The sequence below is a fragment of the Abrus precatorius genome, unplaced genomic scaffold (genome assembly GCF_003935025.1).
Source record: "Abrus precatorius isolate BTA unplaced genomic scaffold, Abrus_2018 Scaffold8, whole genome shotgun sequence".
Lineage (NCBI taxonomy): Eukaryota > Viridiplantae > Streptophyta > Magnoliopsida > Fabales > Fabaceae > Abrus > Abrus precatorius.
Window position 1 is genome coordinate 33,200,733 of NW_020874428.1, and position 18,983 is coordinate 33,219,715.

General features: G+C 31.5%; 3 protein-coding genes across 3 annotated transcripts; 1 reads left to right on the forward strand and 2 right to left on the reverse strand.

The window, feature by feature from the left end:
* Nucleotides 1-872: 872 nt before the first annotated feature.
* On the reverse strand, nt 873-1,805 carry LOC113874751 (beta-1,3-galactosyltransferase 6). Its single transcript, XM_027512965.1, has one exon. It carries the CDS (start codon nt 1,803-1,805, stop codon nt 873-875), a length of 933 nt encoding a protein of 310 aa, XP_027368766.1.
* Nucleotides 1,806-5,173: 3,368 nt separating this feature from the next.
* On the reverse strand, nt 5,174-5,551 carry LOC113848478. Its single transcript, XM_027478012.1, has one exon. The coding sequence runs from the start codon at nt 5,549-5,551 to the stop codon at nt 5,174-5,176; it is 378 nt and encodes a 125-aa protein (XP_027333813.1).
* A 6,629-nt stretch (nt 5,552-12,180) lies between these two features.
* Nucleotides 12,181-15,782, forward strand: LOC113846296 (4-coumarate--CoA ligase 1-like). The gene is made up of 5 exons (XM_027474383.1): nt 12,181-13,167; nt 13,511-13,709; nt 14,990-15,203; nt 15,299-15,401; nt 15,511-15,782. Exons 1-5 carry the CDS (start codon nt 12,181-12,183, stop codon nt 15,628-15,630), a joined length of 1,623 nt encoding a protein of 540 aa, XP_027330184.1. The 3' UTR covers nt 15,631-15,782.
* Nucleotides 15,783-18,983: the final 3,201 nt, after the last annotated feature.

Sequence of the window (18,983 nt, forward strand, 5' to 3'; positions counted from 1 at the left end):
GTTAAAATTTTGATTATTTTTATTATTAGTGTGGTATATTTATATTTGAAGCATGCTTCCTTCATATAACCTTTTAATCAAAAGATTAGAGACATTATACACTATAAATAATCAAAATACTATCATTGAAAATTACAACTTTGATATTATTTTTGGGCACAAAGATGATCCAACTGAGTAGACCAATAAACATGCAGGCTTGACCCTTATTAAGTTTCATTTATTTTTGGACCGTACGATCCGTATAGCAGTCCAACCCAAAAGCTTCCTTATCACTGGGCCTTGGAAAGAGTATTGAACTGGAGCAATAATATTAACGAGCAGAAGCAAACAAGAAGGCATTTTGCCTTTCAAAATAAGAGACAAAAAAGAAAGCACAGGAAGACATGTACCAAAGATGAAGAAGAGGATTTCTGAATTCTGCCCAAGTGAACAGTACAAATTCTTAACATGTTACTTCAAGTTAGTAGAAAATGCCCACAGATCTCTTTTGTTCTCCCACAATACTATATAATGGGATTCCCATAGTGTTTGCATGCTCTGCTCTGGCCTGTTTCCTCTGCCCAGCATTCACTGACTCTGTTTCCCCATTTGAAGTAATTCACTTCTTTTGGAGGTCCCTAATCTTTGAAATCTCAAATTCACTATCACCCCTCTTGTTCCACAACAATTATAGATCAGGTACGCTTCAAAATTGCATATAAAAACTACAAAATCGAGTGCTCTCTTCTCTCCTCCCCAACAAATTACTAAGACCCCCAAAATGAAATATCACATGGTATTATTTTTATTATCATCATCACATATTAAAAAATAAAATAAAATAAACAAAATGGTGAAACTGAAAAGAGAACGTTAAGATCACCTAATAGCTAAGCTATATGGTACAACTTGGATGGCTTCAAAGAATCAGTGTGGTTGAAATAGCTAAGAGTCCGAATCCACTTCTCTTGATTCTTCAACAAATGAACCGCAATAGTATCTGGCCAAAGATCGTGGCTACAAACCGAGCGTGGATCAGGATAATTATACATAGACCACTTGGCATTATACCTATTCTTTCCACGCCGAGCCCATCGCATCCAATCTCCAAACACCTTATCCTCTGGCCCCACAACGTGTTTCTTAGGAATATCCGAACCATGAATCCACTCTACAATGTCCCATGATACCACAAACCCCATCCCAGACATGTAGTGTTTAAAGGGGTCCATGCTTCCACACGGTATCACGAAACCATAATATAAATCCTCCCTCGGCAACGGTTTCAATGACCTCACCAAACTGTTTAGTCTCACATACGTGTCATCATCTGCTTTCATCACGTAGTGGTAAGGAGGGTAAGGACCGTTCGTTTCGTTGAAAATCTGGGGCAAGCTCGAGAAGAACGTTGAGGTTTTCCCCTTGTTCATGTTCTCTGTGCAGTTGAGGATCATGATGTCGTTGAACCTCATGATCTCCAACGCCACCATAACTTTTTGTTCTTCTTTTGTGAGGTTACAGAACACGAACTTCACGTCCACTTTTGCACCCTCTAAGGTTTGTGTGCCGTAGACGAGTCGCAGGAAGTGTCGTCGTAGGTATTGGTCGGGGAGAGTGAGAACGGAGATGAGAATACGAAGGTCTTCTTCGTTGGAAGAGGAAGAGTTTATGGGCAGAGATTCGTTTGAGAGAGCACATCGACCGAACTTCAATAAGCCCTCGAATCGAACCTCGTTTATTGAAGCCAACACGCAGAGGAAGAAGATGAATATGAAACAAGAGAGCACGAAATGCCCTCGATTTTGCTTTGTGGATTTCGCCATAATTGTGTTGAGGGTCCTTAAAACAAACTATGGAAACTGTAGTTTTTATGTAGGGAGGGTTGAAGATCCGAGTGATGATGCTAATAAATTTCTAAGTTTCTTAGAGGTAACGCGTTGTTGTTCATTTTCGTGCTACTGGGATTTCTTTTTCCCTTTTGACTTCTCCTCTTGTAAGAGGAGTGTGATTCACAATAAATTCTTTCTAGTTTCTACAGTATCTTCTTATAAATTAGTATTTGTTTATCAATATAAATTATTGAACTTTTTTTCTTATATTTGAAAACGATCATGTGTTAGTTAATTAGATCTTGGGAGAATGTGATGATAACTTGATTAGCTCTTCAAGATTAGGGACTTTTTGGTCTTTCAATAAATATCCCTAATATGTGCCTAGTATCGAGCAACTTTATTCTACAAGGGTTTAGTTAGTTAATTGAACGTTGGCGTGAGAAAGTAGCTATTGAGATGGTGGAGTTGAGCCTGAATGTTGGCCGCATGCATATGTTGAGTGTGGCTGCTTGGTAAAGTGCTTTGGTCAACTTTTCGTAATTAGGCATACTTGCATGAACAAGGGAGGCATGAGCATCATTCACGCCATACTTGACTATGAAGCAAGTAACCCCATTGACCAAAAAATAATTTTTTAACGTCCTCAGTTAAAATATAATAAACTACAATAGTTTTCTACCAGTACCGGCTTTAAGTCTGGTTCCCCTTGTGCTAACTTACAATAACATTCATGAAAGATCAATTTTTCTGCCTTAATAAACGAAATCTTTTTCTGACAGTGGTGGATACGTTACCCCGCCTGATCGACCAAAAGCAGGAAGAACCGTGTAACTGATTAGGCATAGGACAGGTTCCTTTTAGAATAAATAAGAAATGCATAACACGTTTGCTTTAGAAGTGCTTTTGTCAACACTAGAGGATTGTTCTTTTTCTACCAAATTTTTGCAGGCATCCAGCGGTAGTAAGAGTAAAGGGATAGGGAGATCATCTCAAGAAATGTTGAAAAGTAAGTGAAATTTAATCTTTGTAAGTCTTTTGGTCTGGTCAGAATGTTCAACAATTTCTTCATCCCAGCTTTGATCCCTGACAACATCTCATCTAAAAAGTTCCTTAGGCATTCAAATTGCAGCCGACAATGAATCAATTGATACCATAGGTGATTACAGGGTATAAAACCATATTTAAGTCAAAAGGATTAAATATATTTTCCATATTTTAATTTTTGTCCTTATAAAATTTCATTTTGTTTTTTAGTCTTTGTATATTTTAAAATTATTGGTTTTAGTTTCTACTACTTAGTACGAAGGACAAATAAAAATTTTAAGAACTAAAATCAAAGACAAGGACCAAAATTAAAATACAATATAATTTAAGGGATAAAAACAGAGAGAATAAAACATCCCCGTTTCCTTGGCAGTAGTTCAATGTTTTACTTCAATTCTGGATGGTAAGTGCAAATCAGTGCTGATCAATTCTGATTGCGAGGTGAATATTGCTCATATATATAGGAAACTCAATGTTTGTGCTTGTGCTCTTGCTAACATCGGGAGCATGCAAGAGGAAGATCATATTGTGTATGACCATGTCCCCCCTTGGTTGTCTTTGTTTATGCTTTAGGATTTGATTCTCCAAGGATTATTTTGCTTTGGACTTCGGCACGTTGGTAAGGTCAATTATGAGTGAACATGTTATATATTGCCTAAAAATAGAGAATGAACGACTTATATAAGTGACAATTCCCCACAACCTAACAGCTTTAAAGTGTTAAATTGAATATGGTATTGAAGTTTACTTATATAATTTGTTCATAACCCATTGACAGGAGATCTCTGTTCTGTCTAAATCCTCTCGTATGCCCAAAAGAAAGAAAGAAGAACATCCCGGACAACAAATAACAGAATAAAATAATGGCAGCCTCCTTTCATTTTCTTTCTTTGACTTTGGTTTTTTCCAAGTATTTTCAGAGTTTAACATACTTAGAGCAACCCTATGTGGAAACATGTACAATAGAAAGGAATAAGGTAAAGCAGGTCAGGGTTTTCCAAGCATAAGCTACAAACACAATCAAATCTGTCGACAGTACTCAACACAAGCAAAGAACTACACTGCTTTTCAAGACAGTGATGAATCTTGTTTGTTCCAAAAGTTTCTTAGTGTCTCATATATCCAGCACAACATCTTATAAAAATTATGCTTTATTCTTGACCTATTACAAGCGATGATTCATGTCATGACATGATGTCAGAACCTCTAAAGAACAAGTATCTAGCGTTGGATTGATAAGTTAATGATCATGGTTCGGGTGTTCTTTCATCACACATGTAACAGAAGTTCAATGTACTTATGGAAGTTTGTTGATCCTTTGTAATTGTAGATGTGGCTACGCTTGTTCTAGTTTTTTGTATTTTGATTAAATCAAGGCCACAGTGATAAGTCTTTGTTCCACCAAAAAATTTTAATTTCAATAAACTCGTTGAGATTCGTGGAATAGAGCACTCCCACATCTCGTATCACTGTTACACATATATCGATATTTTCCTAGACAGAATATTCGTGCCTTTTTAACTTTAGATTTCTCATCATAATACGCACCGGAAGAAGCTTTTGTTCCCTATAATCTATGTAATCATGGTGAGACTCGCGTTGATCATTTTTCCAACACTGACGTTCTGTATAATATTTGCTAATGACATCGTTGAAAGTCCTCCAATGCACTTGGTATTTTATCCTTAAAGTTTAAACTATACTGTATAACATACAGAATAACACTATTTATAACTATTCTTTTCAAGATAGGTGAACTTATGTTATTAGAATAATCAAAGGAACAAGTGACGTAGGCTAGTCACACACAAAGTTCAGGTTGCCCTTCAATTATATGCACAAACAAGCATTATCTCTCTCAACCTCAGTTTCTGTATATGTGAAAAACTTGGCAGAGAAGCATACATTGATATAATTTAATATGTTTATTATGCAAGATCAATTGGAAGGAAACGAATACATGAGAGAGCTAAGAGAACAACAATAAAAAAACATCAAATGCTCCCACGCTCTTCTAATCGCAGCAAATCATCACAAAAGATTAAAACAATCCAAAAATTTAAAACTTTACAAATGGAAAAACAAAATAGGAACAGAGACTTCAAATCACCCCCCCCCCCCGCCACAGAAAAAATCACAATTTTTTGTACATTTTTCTCTTGGCGATCAATGCAAATTGCAAGGAGCTTTGGAACTTCACAGAAAACCAACCATCACCTCGCGTTGACTTGATAAAAAATGGAGATCCTTTCCCAAAAAACACAAAGTCCTCCATTATCAAACAGACCCGCGAACTCAAAAATTAAAACTCAACATCATGGAGATACCAATTCAGAACTATGTTCCTTGCCATAACGTAGCTGCAGCGAGATTTGCCTCTCCATCTGAAGCTGCCGTCTGAAATTAGTTATGAACATCTCAGCTCTTCTATCAATATCATCATCTGAAGGATAACTCTTTGTTCTCTGAAGAGAAGAAACCGAACCCTCCGAATCCGTTTCCTCTGAACATATCATCAAGCCGGGTCGATCATTGAAACTAAGGTAGCGTTTGCTCAGAGAAGCGCGGCGGAGAATTTTTGCAGCATGCCACGTGTGGCTGATCGTGGAGCTTAATAAGAGCCTCACCTTCTGCACCGCCCTTCTGAGGCGGCTTAACAAAGACTTTCTCTGCTTGTTCTCGTGCGTTCCCATGTCACAAAAAGTTCTTATAATGTTTGATATCGTAGGAAGAGGAAGCAAGTGAATGAAAGATTATTTATAGCAAGTGGATAATGAATTGGCGTTTGAACTTAAATGATTGAATTAAGGATACATAGTGAATTAATCTGACAAGTGACAATCTTATAGGGGAAGGAAATGGGTGCTTAATTAACATTTCGTGCACAAAAAGATTACCGCGTTAGCAACAAGCTAAGCTGGGGTTTGAAAACTTGGTCTAATAATTTGCATTTGTAAAGTCAAAAGTTTGACAGATTTACATTTCTATTTAGACCCAGTTATGCTTCGGTTGCCACAATGATCAGCAGCCAATTCCCTCCAATGAGCTTTAATGATTTAACTATGATATATTTAATGTATCGCTTAATAACTCTTTTAATACTTCATAAAGCAAACATTAAATGAAAAGGTGTATCTATTTATCATTTTAAAAATATAAAGTATATTTAATAATAAGAAGATTGTAGGCATGACAGTACAAATGAACTTAGAATCATTCAAAAAATAATGCAAATATTGCCTTTTTCTTTACACGTGTCACAGTTTTTTATACTTTTCTATATTAATTTGTTTTATTACTGTGTTATTTCAGATTCTGCGTGTAAAATCCTGATTTGGTCACTGGGTCTCGAAGTGGGACCCGTTTATATACACGAAATACCGTGTTAAAATTAATACAGAGGAAAAATCGATATATAAAATTAAATAATGTGCTGTAATCATTGTCAGCACGAAATCGATAATTTAGCATCATACGATAAAACTTAACTGTCAACAGGACACGGTTATCTTTCCGGCGGCGGGCCTGAGCTCGTTGGGTTCTTTTAATGTTTTCATTTCAATATGAAAGATGACAACCTCGAGGGTATATACTCTAACCATTTTTATAAAAACAAAGAAAAAGTTGTAAATATGTGTTTTCGGTGAAAATGACAGTTTTGTAAATAAATAATTCAAAAATAATCTGAGACTGGATTAAGTCTTTTTTGGATTCTTTTAAGTGTGTTATTAACGTAACAGTAAAATAGACGTCGCAAATTAAGTAAGAATAGTTAATATGAAATACATAAAACGGAATCACAACGTAGAAGTTCTTTACAGAAAAAGTGTTAAATATGAAATAAATTGCAGAAACGAAATAAGCAACAAGCTGGAATTAAAATGCAGAAAGGTAAATGCGAGAATGTAAAGGTGCGTGAATGTAAACGTATGACTCCTCACAGCGGCGAACAGCGGCCACCGTGGGTCTCCTTGTAGTTGGTGTCTGGCACGGTGCAGGGTTTCAGCGTTTCAGAGAATTTAGGTGCGGTATCACGGTGCAAAAAGTCGTCCCTTGTAGAATGGCGCTTTGGGGTATTTATAGGTAGGAAGATCACCACCGTCCTCATCCTTTTACGGACACTTCTTAGTAACTGCCTTCAATTGTTACGTCCATTATCCACGATTGCTTGTGATCGTGCTATTGGTAACTGCTGGTAACCGTTATCACCCACGATCTTTTCTTTACATAGTTGAACATTTGTCCATTGTTGGTAACTGCTAATAACTGCTTTTACACTTAACCTTTCAAGTTAATTTTTCTGTCTTTCGAGTTATTCTGGGAGGGTCTTAGGAAGCTCATTTAGTTTATGGCCTTAGAATAATTTATTCTTACCTTCCCTTTTCGACTAATTCTAGGGCTTTCAGAGCTTGTCTTGATCTCATGGATTTAGAATATTTTCTTTGCTCATTTCTGTTTCTTGAGTAATTTTTGGAGTTTTGAGAGCTTGTCTTGGTCTTGTGGACTTAGAATATTTTCTTTGCTCATTTCTATTTTTCGAGTAATTCTGGAGGGATTGGAGCTCAGCCATGTTTGTGGACTTAGAATATTTTCTGACCACTTCCTGTTTTTCGAGTAATTCTAGAAGAAATCTGGAGCTCAACCAAGTTTGTGGACTTAGAATATTTTCTGATCACTTCTTGTTTTTCGAGCAATTCTGGAGGGACTTTGGAGCTCAACCAGGTTTGTGGACTTAGAATATTTTCTGATCACTTATTGTTTTTCGAGCAGTTTTGGGTGTCAGGGACTTGGAAACTCCTCAAAACGTCTCAAAAAGCCATCAGTTTTTGTGGACTTAGAATATTTTCTTGTCAGTCCTGTTTTTCGAGCAGTTTTGGGTGTCAGTGACTTGGAAACTCCTCGAAAAAGCCTTTAGTTTTGTGGACTTAGAATATTTTATTGTCAGTCGTACTTTTCAAGCAGTTTTGAGTATCAGGGACTTGGGTCTTTGTCAAAAACTCTTCAAAAAAGCTTTTAATCATGTTGACTTAAAATATTTTCTTGTCCAGCTTAGAAAAAAACCAACAATGTGACAAAAATCTCCTAAAATAGTTTGAAATGTGTTCCTTTTAATAAAACTAAAGGTCTTAGATAATCTTTCAATATTCCCTTATGTTTAGGCCTATTTTTTGACTCTTTCTTGACCCTCAAAACTTGTTGAAATGTAGTTTCCCTCAAGATGATTTTTAACTTAGAAAATTTTCCTTATCCTAAACAATATGTTAACTAATATACGTAAAAAGGTACAACGTGAAAAAAGAGGAAGAAAAAAAAAGTTTATTATGTATAAAATCATCGAGTGAAATAAAAATAGAGGGAGAAGATATCAAAATAAAAAAATAAAATAATTATGTTGTTAAGTATATAATAGTGAAATTTTTTCACTTTATTGTTATTATAAAAAATAATTTTATATCATGCTCTTAAATTTGAAAAAGTTAAATATTAATTGACCAAATTTCATTAGGCTATTGAGTAAGAATAATAATAATTTAAGTTTTATATATTATAATTATAAAAAAAATTGCGTTGTTGGATGATTGAAATATATTATCAATATAAATTTTAACTTAATTATTATAAAATTTAACAATTTTAACATATTATTTATGCATTTTAATTAAATTTTAATAACAATTTACTTCTTTCGATTATTTTTATAAGAAATAAAATAGAATATTTTCTTAATCTTTATTATAAAAAATAAATGATAGATTCAAGATGTATTAATTGTTAAATTTTTTTTATATCTTTCTTTTATTAGTATTATTGAATATACAAATTATTAACTATATTATTTAATATCATAGATATTTTTAAAATAAAATTTATATTTATAAAAAGCATAATATACTTAATTACTTTTCTTAATTCTAATGATTTAATCATTTGTTTCTTATAAAAAATATCGAAAAAAGTAGTTTTTAACACATTTTTCAATAGATGTTATTGTTAGTGAATGTTATATGTTTTACTAACTAAAAAAATAAACCCAAGTTATTTTGTGGGACGTAAATAAAAATTACTCGGTAATAATTTGTGTTAAAAAAATGTATTGTTGTTTTTTTCTTTATTTAGAAAAAATTAAAGAACACTCGTTTATAATTTTGACACTCTACGTTGATTAGCAAACGCTCCTGTATATTAGTCCTATTGGATATAACTTAGGTATACTACGTGTTTTAATTATGCAACGGTTTACTATGTATTAGTTGAGCTATCATGAAATTCTATCCAAGCCCGAAGAAATTGTTAGAAAAAAAAAAACCGTTGTTAGAATTTCTCTGAATCAAGTCACAGTAGTCACTAACTATTTTCATTTTAATTATTCTCTTTAATTTCGTTCATTTCTTTTTATCCAAACAAATCTTCAATGCGTGTATTTAGGTTGAGATCCGTTTGTTTTAGTTAAAAATATCATGATGCATATTAAAATAAAAAAACAATTTTTTTGGTCGAAATGTGGTTCTTCGTTTTTTGTGTATTCAACGCTACAGATCCACAAAGAAGAAACAACTCTGAGGCTTTGCACATTAGTGTAGGCCCAAATTCAGGTAATATACATTCAGGCCTTCGGCCCACATGTAAATATATTAGAATGACAATTGAACAGACTCAATCGATTGATATTCATAAAAAATATTAGTTATAAATAGGTATTTATTCATTAAATTAGTCTAGATACGAGAATGGTTAGTTACTTATAATTTTTTGTGAATGTGGACATAAGTAATATATGATTTATTTTTTAAAATGAAAAAATATGTAAAGTAAAAAAGTAAAAAATTATAATTAGTAGTGTCGAAGTAAAAGTAATTTAAGAAATCCAAAATTTTAGAACGTGATTCCTTGCATCGATTAGATCAGCGAGTTGCCTCCATCCCTGTATCGATACAGCAAGTACCATTTATTAGGACTCAATACCCTGTATTGAACAATGTTTACACATTCAATTTTCTCAGCGACCATTTTTACTGTATATGTGAAACAGAAGCTTTTAGTTTGAGCATTGGGGAAGCCAATAATAGCATATCATGTATTGAATGAGTTAAGCACTAAATATTCTTTAAATTGAGTAAGTTTTCGCTTAAGTGTCCGTAAGAGAAAAACACAAAACGAGGTGCATTATTTAAAGGTGAAGAAGCAATATCAAATTACCATTATAAGTTCTGGTGTTATAATTGCATGTTGAGCTATCATCTATCTTGTGCATATTCTGATACAGAGCTGACAGAGATTTGCCACGAAGATTTCCATTTGAATCGTTAGATGGGGCTGCAGAATTTCAGCACCAAATTCTCTATAGAGAGGTTATATCCAAAAACTTCTAACCAAATTTCGTGTGTACAACAACAGCATATGCTTTTCTGATGCATTAGAGCAATATATACGGAGAAAAAAGAGGCAAACGTAAATTGATAAGAACGTACTAAAAACAAAAATGCATATAAATGTAAAGATTAAAAATAAAAACATTAAAGTTCCGTTTGTTCTGTTTGTCATCCGTCCATTGAAGAGAAGGAAAAAAAATAAAAAATATGACATATTTAAAGTTAAAAATATAAAAAAATTATAAAAACTAAAAACAAAATCACAAATAAATGCAGAAAAGTACTTTTATATTTAAGTCTTGATTATTATTTGCATAAAACGGTAAGCGGTGAACCGCAGTAGAAGATGAAGCGCTACATACCAAAGCAACGACGGTGGTAGGTGATCTGTGTCGTCTATTAGTACCATTAACTCCAAAGTAGTGTCCAAATAATATTTTAATTAATTCAACTTGAAACATTAAATAATATCTTTAGGTAGGAGTAATATTTAGTGGAAAAATATTTTAACGTACTTGATTTTCCTAAAATACAATTTTAAAATAATTTAGTAGAAAATAAAATATGATTTGTATTTGATTAATAATATTAATAAATTTCATCAATAATATATTAAAATTATACTCATATTTTATGGATAAAATTGCTAAAAATTTATTTTGGTCTATTTTATGGAAATTTTTTGTTAAATATTTAATTAAATTAATTTCCTATATATGACTTTAATAAAGTATATTAAATGTTCCATAATCTGAATTTTAATTAATAAAAATGATGTTATTCTTTTATAGGATCGACCTATTAATTTTTTCAATGTTTTATAAGAAAATTTAGATAAAAAATATTTTTAATATCTTAAAAGTATGAAATTATTAAAAAAATTAATAAATTAAAAAACTAAATAAAATCTTATTATTGTTATTTGACAAAAATAGATTTTTACTACTTCTGATTCCAAACGTAAGATTTCTTTTGAAGAATTCGTCATTTTTTAAAAGACCCATTATAAGTTAATTTTGTTATTACTTACTTTTATATGTAAAAATATCCTTAATAAAGGGAAATTAATTAATTTAATAGAAAAAGAAAAAGTCAATTAGTTATAGTAATTTTAAAGTTAATTGTATAAAAATATTCAATCTATTGATAAATTTAACACCGTTAACGAAGTTAACTATATTTTTTAATTATTTTAAAATAGTTTAAAATATTTAATATTTATGATCAAATGTAATATTTATTATATAGCAATACAAAGTTTTATGTTTTTAATATGTTAAATACCTTAATTTTTATTTAATATATTTTTATAAAATATTAAAAATCATTAAAAATATTACCTAAAATATAATCAATTTAATTAAATAGATCACGGGGAATGCAAATTAGAATATAGACACGTGCATATAGATAAAATATAAAAGTATAACAATAAATTAGAATATATTAGAAAATAGATACAATATATAAAACAATAAAAATAATAAAGAAGTGTGTAATAAATCTAAAAAATAGAATGAATTAATGGATATTTTGAAATATCAATTTAAAAATAATAAATAAATTATGTTAAAAAATTATAATGCAAATTCATTAATAATACTTTTTAATTAAAAATTTAATTTTGCTAACTTCAGTATTTTAACTGAAAAAATTATTTAAAAAATATATAAGTATAATAAAAAATTATTATTGATAATGTTATAAACTCAATTTAAAAAAAGGTCAATATTTTAAAGAAATTATTAGTAAAAAAATCATAAAACATAAAAAGTGAATGGGCTTCAACTAAATTTCTACCAGCTCCATTGTTACTCCCCCTTCCTCACCAAATCTACAACAAAAGCAGCAAGAGAGTGTCGTCACGCAAGAAACCACAAAGCCACACAACACAACATATGAACAAAACGCCTCTCACACACCTTTTGCAGCGACCAAATCAACAACAACCAATGGAACAACTTCACGACGATTTCATTTTCCGTTCCAAACTTCCCCACATTTACATCCCCACTCATCTCCCCCTCCACACCTACTGCTTCCAAAACCTCTCCCAATTCAAAGACCGTCCATGCGTCATCAACGCCACCACCGCCGAAACCTTTACCTACGCCACCGTAGAACTCACCGCCCGAAAAGTCGCCGCCGGACTCAACAAACTCGGCATCGCACAAGGCGACGTCATCCTCCTCCTCCTCCAGAACTGCCCCCAATTCGTATTCGCATTCCTCGGCGCCTCCTATCGGGGCGCCATCATCACCACGGCAAACCCCTTCTACACCCCGGCGGAGGTAGCCAAACAAGCCACGGCGTCGAAATCCAAACTAATCATAACGCAAGCGTCCTACGTGGACAAAGTGAAGGATTTCGCGAGAGACAATGACGTTAGAGTGATGTGCATTGACACGGCGCCGGAAGGTTACTTGCACTTCTCGGAGTTAACGGAGGCTGACGAGGGCGAAATCCCGGCAGTTAAAATATCCCCAGACGACGTCGTTGCACTGCCGTATTCGTCTGGGACCACGGGACTTCCGAAGGGGGTGATGCTGACGCACGAGGGGTTAGTTACGAGCGTGGCGCAACAGGTTGACGGAGAGAATCCGAACCTGTGGCTCGGGAGCGAGGATGTGGTAATGTGCGTGCTCCCACTTTTCCATATTTATTCGCTTAACTCGGTTTTGCTGTGTGGGCTTCGAGTTGGGGCTGCCATTTTGATCGTGCAGAAATTTGAGATCGTTACGTTGCTGGAGTTGATCCAGAAACACAAGGTGAGTGTTGCCCCGCTTGTTCCCCCCATCGTTTTGTCCATTGCTAAGAGCCCCCATGTGGAGCGATATGACCTGTCGTCTATTCGAATGCTCATGTCCGGTGCTGCACCCTTGGGAAAAGAACTTGAGGACTCTGTTAGGACTAAGCTTCCTAACGCCACCCTCGGACAGGTAATCATTATTTAAAAAATGCAAACACCTAATGTTTAAGGTTTTTGGTTAAAAAATTATTAATATTACGAAATTAATAAGCTCTATCCAAAAGTGAAAATCTTAACTACCAGAAAACGATTAGATGACTTTTTTTAAAGGGAAAAATAGAGAGTCATGCATAACTGTATGAAGAGTATTATACATTCATAAATTCGGCGTATTATACGTATATGACTTGGCGCATTATAGATGAAGGGGCTACAACACCACGAAAGTGCCCTCACGATGACAACAGAGAGAATGTAAAGATGGCGAGGGGTGAAGAAGTTAATAATGATGTATGATTGTGCGATGCATGCAGGGTTACGGTATGACAGAAGCAGGACCCGTACTTTCAATGAGCTTAGCATTTGCGAAGGAGCCGTTGCAGGTGAAATCAGGTGCGTGCGGGACCGTCGTAAGGAATGCGGAGATGAAGATCGTTGACCCTCAATCCGGCGCTTCACTTCCCAGGAATCAAGCCGGTGAGATTTGCATCAGAGGCAACCAGATCATGAAAGGTATTTATTTATATTTATTGTTATTCCTTTTAATTTCTTTACTCACAAATAAATAAAAGAGATCTTATTAGTTGCTAATGTTAAACTATCAACTAAGTCTTTCTCGTGTGTTTCCCATGACCTATCGGCTTGTATTACTTGCTAATGTTAACTACTATTTCATCCATATTTGATAATTATTTGCCCGCGGAGAACCTACAAAAACCAGTCTTTATGACTGGTAGTGGTAGGTGAGCCATTTTGAGTTCTTTCGCATTCCTTACTCATCTCGTATTTGATTACGCGATATAGTACTTTAATTTAAAGTTGTGATTCATATCAAATATAATATTTTATATATGCGTAAAAGGAATTTAATTATACTGATCGATACCAACACATTGATACTCATATTATTTAATATTTTTTTTTATCAAAAATTATGTTCTAAATTATTTAAATCATGTTATATATATCTTCTACAAAATTTTAAATTATTTTAAAATTATTTAATACGTATTTTGAAACAACTATTATAACTTGTTTAAGATTATTTTCTTTAACAGTAGTTATATTTAGAAAAGTCAGAGAAGTAAGAATCGCATGTACTTTGAATTCATTTAGAGATACATATAAAAACATGTTTTTTTAAACAAGAATTGCTTTTTAATTACGAATTTGTTGAAAAATATTATAAGTGAATTCATTTTAAAAAATTCAAGAAATTATTTTAGTATTTTAAAATAAAAAAGATAAATTTAATAAATTATAAAAAACACCTTAAAAGTTTTTTTCAACTAAATTTAACTCCCCAAATACTGAAATCAGTAGCTTTCTCATTATTTTTATAAATTATTATTGAAAAAAAAAACGCAGTCATTAACATTATTGCTTAAATGTGTTTTCATATATGTTTCAAACATTTGAATTATATGATGTAGACGGTTAATAAAAAAGTTTAATTACAGTATTATAAATTAATACATTTAATGTAAGTTTTTAAAATTGAATAAAAGATCAAAGCCAATAAAATAAAGATAAATACTTCTTTATTGCATTCAATAGAATAATTTTTAAATTTAAATTTGGAAATCAAGATAATTTAAACTAAATCGAAGTTATACGTATAATATATACTTGTGGGGAATATTTAATCAAAACCAGACATTCACCAAGAAACACCACAAAACCAATTTTTGCTTTGTGTATATATATATATATATACATAACAAATTATTGAAGGACTGAGGCAATCGAATAAGATGTACTTAGTTGTGCCATGCCATGCCATGTTTGGTTAGGCTATCTAAATGACGAAGAGGCCACAGAAAGAACTATAGACAAACGAGGATGGTTGCACACTGGTGATATTGGTTACATTGACGATGATGATGAGCTTTTCATCGTGGATCGGTTGAAGGAGCTGATCAAATACAAAGGATTTCAAGTGGCTCCAGCTGAGCTCGAAGCCATGCTAATTGCTCACCCAAACATTTCTGATGCTGCTGTTGTATCGTTAGTAGAGCTAGCTTACAAATATTTATTCTGATTCACTCCTTTTATTTATTTGTTTTTCTTTTTGAACAAACTTTAATGATCATTTATTTCAGCATGAAAGATGAAGTCGCTGGAGAGGTTCCAGTCGCATTTGTTGTACGATCGAACGGTTCTAAGATATCCGAGGATGAAATCAAGCAATACATCTCAAAGCATGTAAGTATTTTTATTGGCTTTCAACATCCAAAAAACATTAACCTTCAAAAGTTGTACTTTATCCTCCTGTGTTAATTTTGCTACCAAATTTTCTGTATATATGTGGCAGGTTGTGTTTTACAAAAGAATCAATAGGGTTTTCTTTGTGGGCTCAATTCCAAAGTCTCCCTCGGGAAAGATCTTGCGGAAAGACCTCAGAGAAAGGCTTGCGGCCGGGCTTCCGGTTTAGGCATAATTTGAAAGTTCTATCACAAGGCCCACTCTCGTTCTGACAGTGGGTGCCCAACGCAATTGAATCATTCTGTACTCAATGCTACTCCACCAAGCACCAGATACAAAGCATTTAGTACTAGTAGTTTTTTTTTAATTTGAAGACCCAAAGAACCAGTTTTTCTTGTGTGTTATTTATTGTTTTGTTTGAAATCCAAATGTTCTAACGAAGCATGGAGCTTCAGTGGAATATATCCCTGTAAATGTGTGTAACTTTTAAGTTATTGCTTTTGAGTTTAAATATAAAAGCATGTGTAAAGACCAATATATATATATGTGATAAAGAGCTTAGTTTCTGTTCAGCTCTTTTTTTATTTATTTATTATTATTACAGCCTTAACTGATGTTTTAAATTCAAATTTTGTGAACGAAACCAATACACATTAGGAAAGTTGTATATAGATCCATTAAGTCGACTCAAATACGCCAAAAGCCTAATGCAATTTTGAAATTCCGATAATCTCAGGGAGAGAAAATGCCTCGCACAACCGCGATTGGATGGTTAACGGAAACAAGAAGAAAGCAACCAAAAGAACCTACCTGTAAGGCCTTAGAAGCCGAAGCATGCGTCACACATCATTAATAGCTCATTGGCTGTAGTAGCTGCACTGGAAACATAAAGCAGTATAATATACCAGGCCTCACTCGTTTTTTTCTTTTTTATGCCTATGATATACGGAGTTGACTTTTTTAAAAAATATTGAAAGGTAGTGTTAGAAGATAAAGTATACAATTATAATAATTTATATTAAAAAGTCTTGTGCTTTACATGATAGTTATCTTAATTTTTTTCAGCGAATTCATTGCAGTTTTTTTAATGCAATATTTTCTAATAGATTATTTAGGATTAATGTTTTTAGAATCTAACTATATAAAGAAAAGGACAAGAAAACATGGATCCACAATAATATTTTTGGAACAACAGTACAACTTGCTTGGATCTAAGAATAGCGGGACAATTGAGCTCTAAGCCCAAAAAAACCAGATACTGGGCTCCAAAACAGAAAGAGTGTGGCAAGTAATGCAGTGGTACAGACTTTTTGTTTTGGTCAGAACGGTATAAGCAAGTACGCAAAGGTTTGGGTATGCAACTGGAGGATTAGGAATATGATAAGCTTTGATTGGTCTTGCACTCTAGCTATGACCTAGGTTTAACCTCTTAAGTAACAAGCCCATGGTGGTTCAGACAAAAAAAGCCCATAGTTTAGCTTTGGATAGTGTATAGAGGTATACGTGACGAAGAAGTGACGCTACTATGACTACGAGGATGACATGGATGAAACAAAAGCAGGGGTAGGTGAGTTGTGGAAAAGACGACAACAGTGACTACCGTAACGGTCGCACTATGGTTGGTGTTATAAGAAACCTGACAAAAAGAAAAAAATGGATCAAAAGATATTAGATAAGATTTTATTTTATTATGGTTTGGTGTCAAAAATTAGTGGAAGCCAAATCATTTATATAAGACCTACACATGTTAAAGTTTTGAACAAATTGGTGGAAAAGTTAGAGAAATAAATTAGTTTTCTATTCTTATTTATCTTGATTATTATTCACTCATAAATACTAACAAAAATATTTATTTTGATATTTCTCTTCTTGTCATGTTATATAATTTATTACATATATAATTTTTTTCGGGAATGTGTTTAAAATATTTATTTATTAATCATATTTTTAAAAAATAAAGAAAAATAAGTTCAAAGGTAAAGAAATTATCTTTAGAAAAGACCTTAATCATAAAGAATTAATGAATTCTCCATTAAAAAATCTGCGTTTTTAATAATTCTTTTTTAAAAGTTGAAATATTACTCTCCCAAAAGCTATTGCATAGATTCAGGTTCAATTTAAAATTAATTTTTATTTAAAACTTAAATTTTGATAGGCTATGCGTGATTAAAATGTCGTTCTTTTTTGGACAATGTAAGTTATCATATTATTGAATTTAAAATAGTCATAAATTAAACTAATTTTTAAAATTTCAATATACTACATCGACAGATAATATGTGAATTAAAATATTTCATATTATAAAAAAGGATGAATTTATAATATTTTTAAATAGTTCACATTTATGGTACGATAATATATAATTTAAAAAATATAGTATATAATCAAATTGAAATACTTAAGTTTGACTTTACCTAACTATCACCGCATGTTAATTTAAGTAATAGAAAGTTTAATTCCTCTTTAAAACAACAAGAGTTTATATTTCATAAATAAATATACAGTATATTTTTGTCAGGAAACTTTAAATTATTACACTTAGTACGCTCGAAATGATCGAAATTGAATGCGACCACTTGATTGTTCATCAGAAAAAATCAATGCAAACAACAAATATACATGGAAGTTATTTATAAATAAATTTTTTAAGTATTGAATCACAAATGCATTTAAAATATTATATTTTTCATTTTATTTATCAGAAACAGTTGTTAAATTTTATTTATTTTAATAATAAAAAATAATTTTAAGTGTATTAATTGTTAAAAAATTAAAATATTACTTATGATCAAATTTGTGTTGATAAAATAAACACATTAATTATATAATATTTATTTATATTTTTAAATTTGTATAATATTATATAAGATAATAAATTATATATAGTGAATTTTTTATTAAAAATAATCTATTAAATAGTATTAATATATTTAATTGTATTAAAATCTTTAATAAAAAATATTATATAATTTATATCTTATTTTATGCAATATTTTTTATGTCAACGCATTGAATTACATTAAATTTTATGATTTCTTCTTATTTTTTCATGTATAATGCTTTACATATTAAAAATTATAATTTAATATTATAATTATTTTTAAAATTATAAATTAAATACAATGATGTATGTGATTTTTATATTATTTTGTAGTTAAAATAAAATATTTTTTCATAAATACAAAATAAATTTAAATATAAATATTTTATTAAAATGAAATTATAATTATAAATAATATCTAAAAATATTTATTTATTTATATAAGTATAATTTAAATAAATTATTTTTATTAAATTTATTGAATTATATGTTTACTTTTTATAAATAAGACAGAGATAGTAATTTTTTACCAAGACTAAGATTAGATCAAAATATTATTTTTAAATAAAATTTAGATGCATTATAATAATTACCTCTATGTTATTTATTAACTAAAATTTTAATTAATGATATACATAGTCAAGACTGATATTAATAATTAAAATAACATTTTAATTGAAAAAAACATTTACAACGTTTACACCTAACTTTTTTTCTTATTATTTTTCTCGCGAAAGACGAAGTAGCTTTTCCAAAAACAA

Bases quoted from the DNA above. Each gene is read 5' to 3' on its own strand.
- LOC113874751 (XM_027512965.1), bottom strand. From the start codon at position 1,805: ATGGCGAAATCCACAAAGCAAAATCGAGGGCATTTCGTGCTCTCTTGT.
- LOC113848478 (XM_027478012.1), bottom strand. From the start codon at position 5,551: ATGGGAACGCACGAGAACAAGCAGAGAAAGTCTTTGTTAAGCCGCCTC.
- LOC113846296 (XM_027474383.1), top strand. From the start codon at position 12,181: ATGGAACAACTTCACGACGATTTCATTTTCCGTTCCAAACTTCCCCAC. The intron at 13,710-14,989 runs GTATTTATTTAT...ATGTTTGGTTAG, and splicing joins AGGCAACCAGATCATGAAAG to GCTATCTAAATGACGAAGAG. The intron at 15,402-15,510 runs GTAAGTATTTTT...TATATGTGGCAG, and splicing joins AGCAATACATCTCAAAGCAT to GTTGTGTTTTACAAAAGAAT.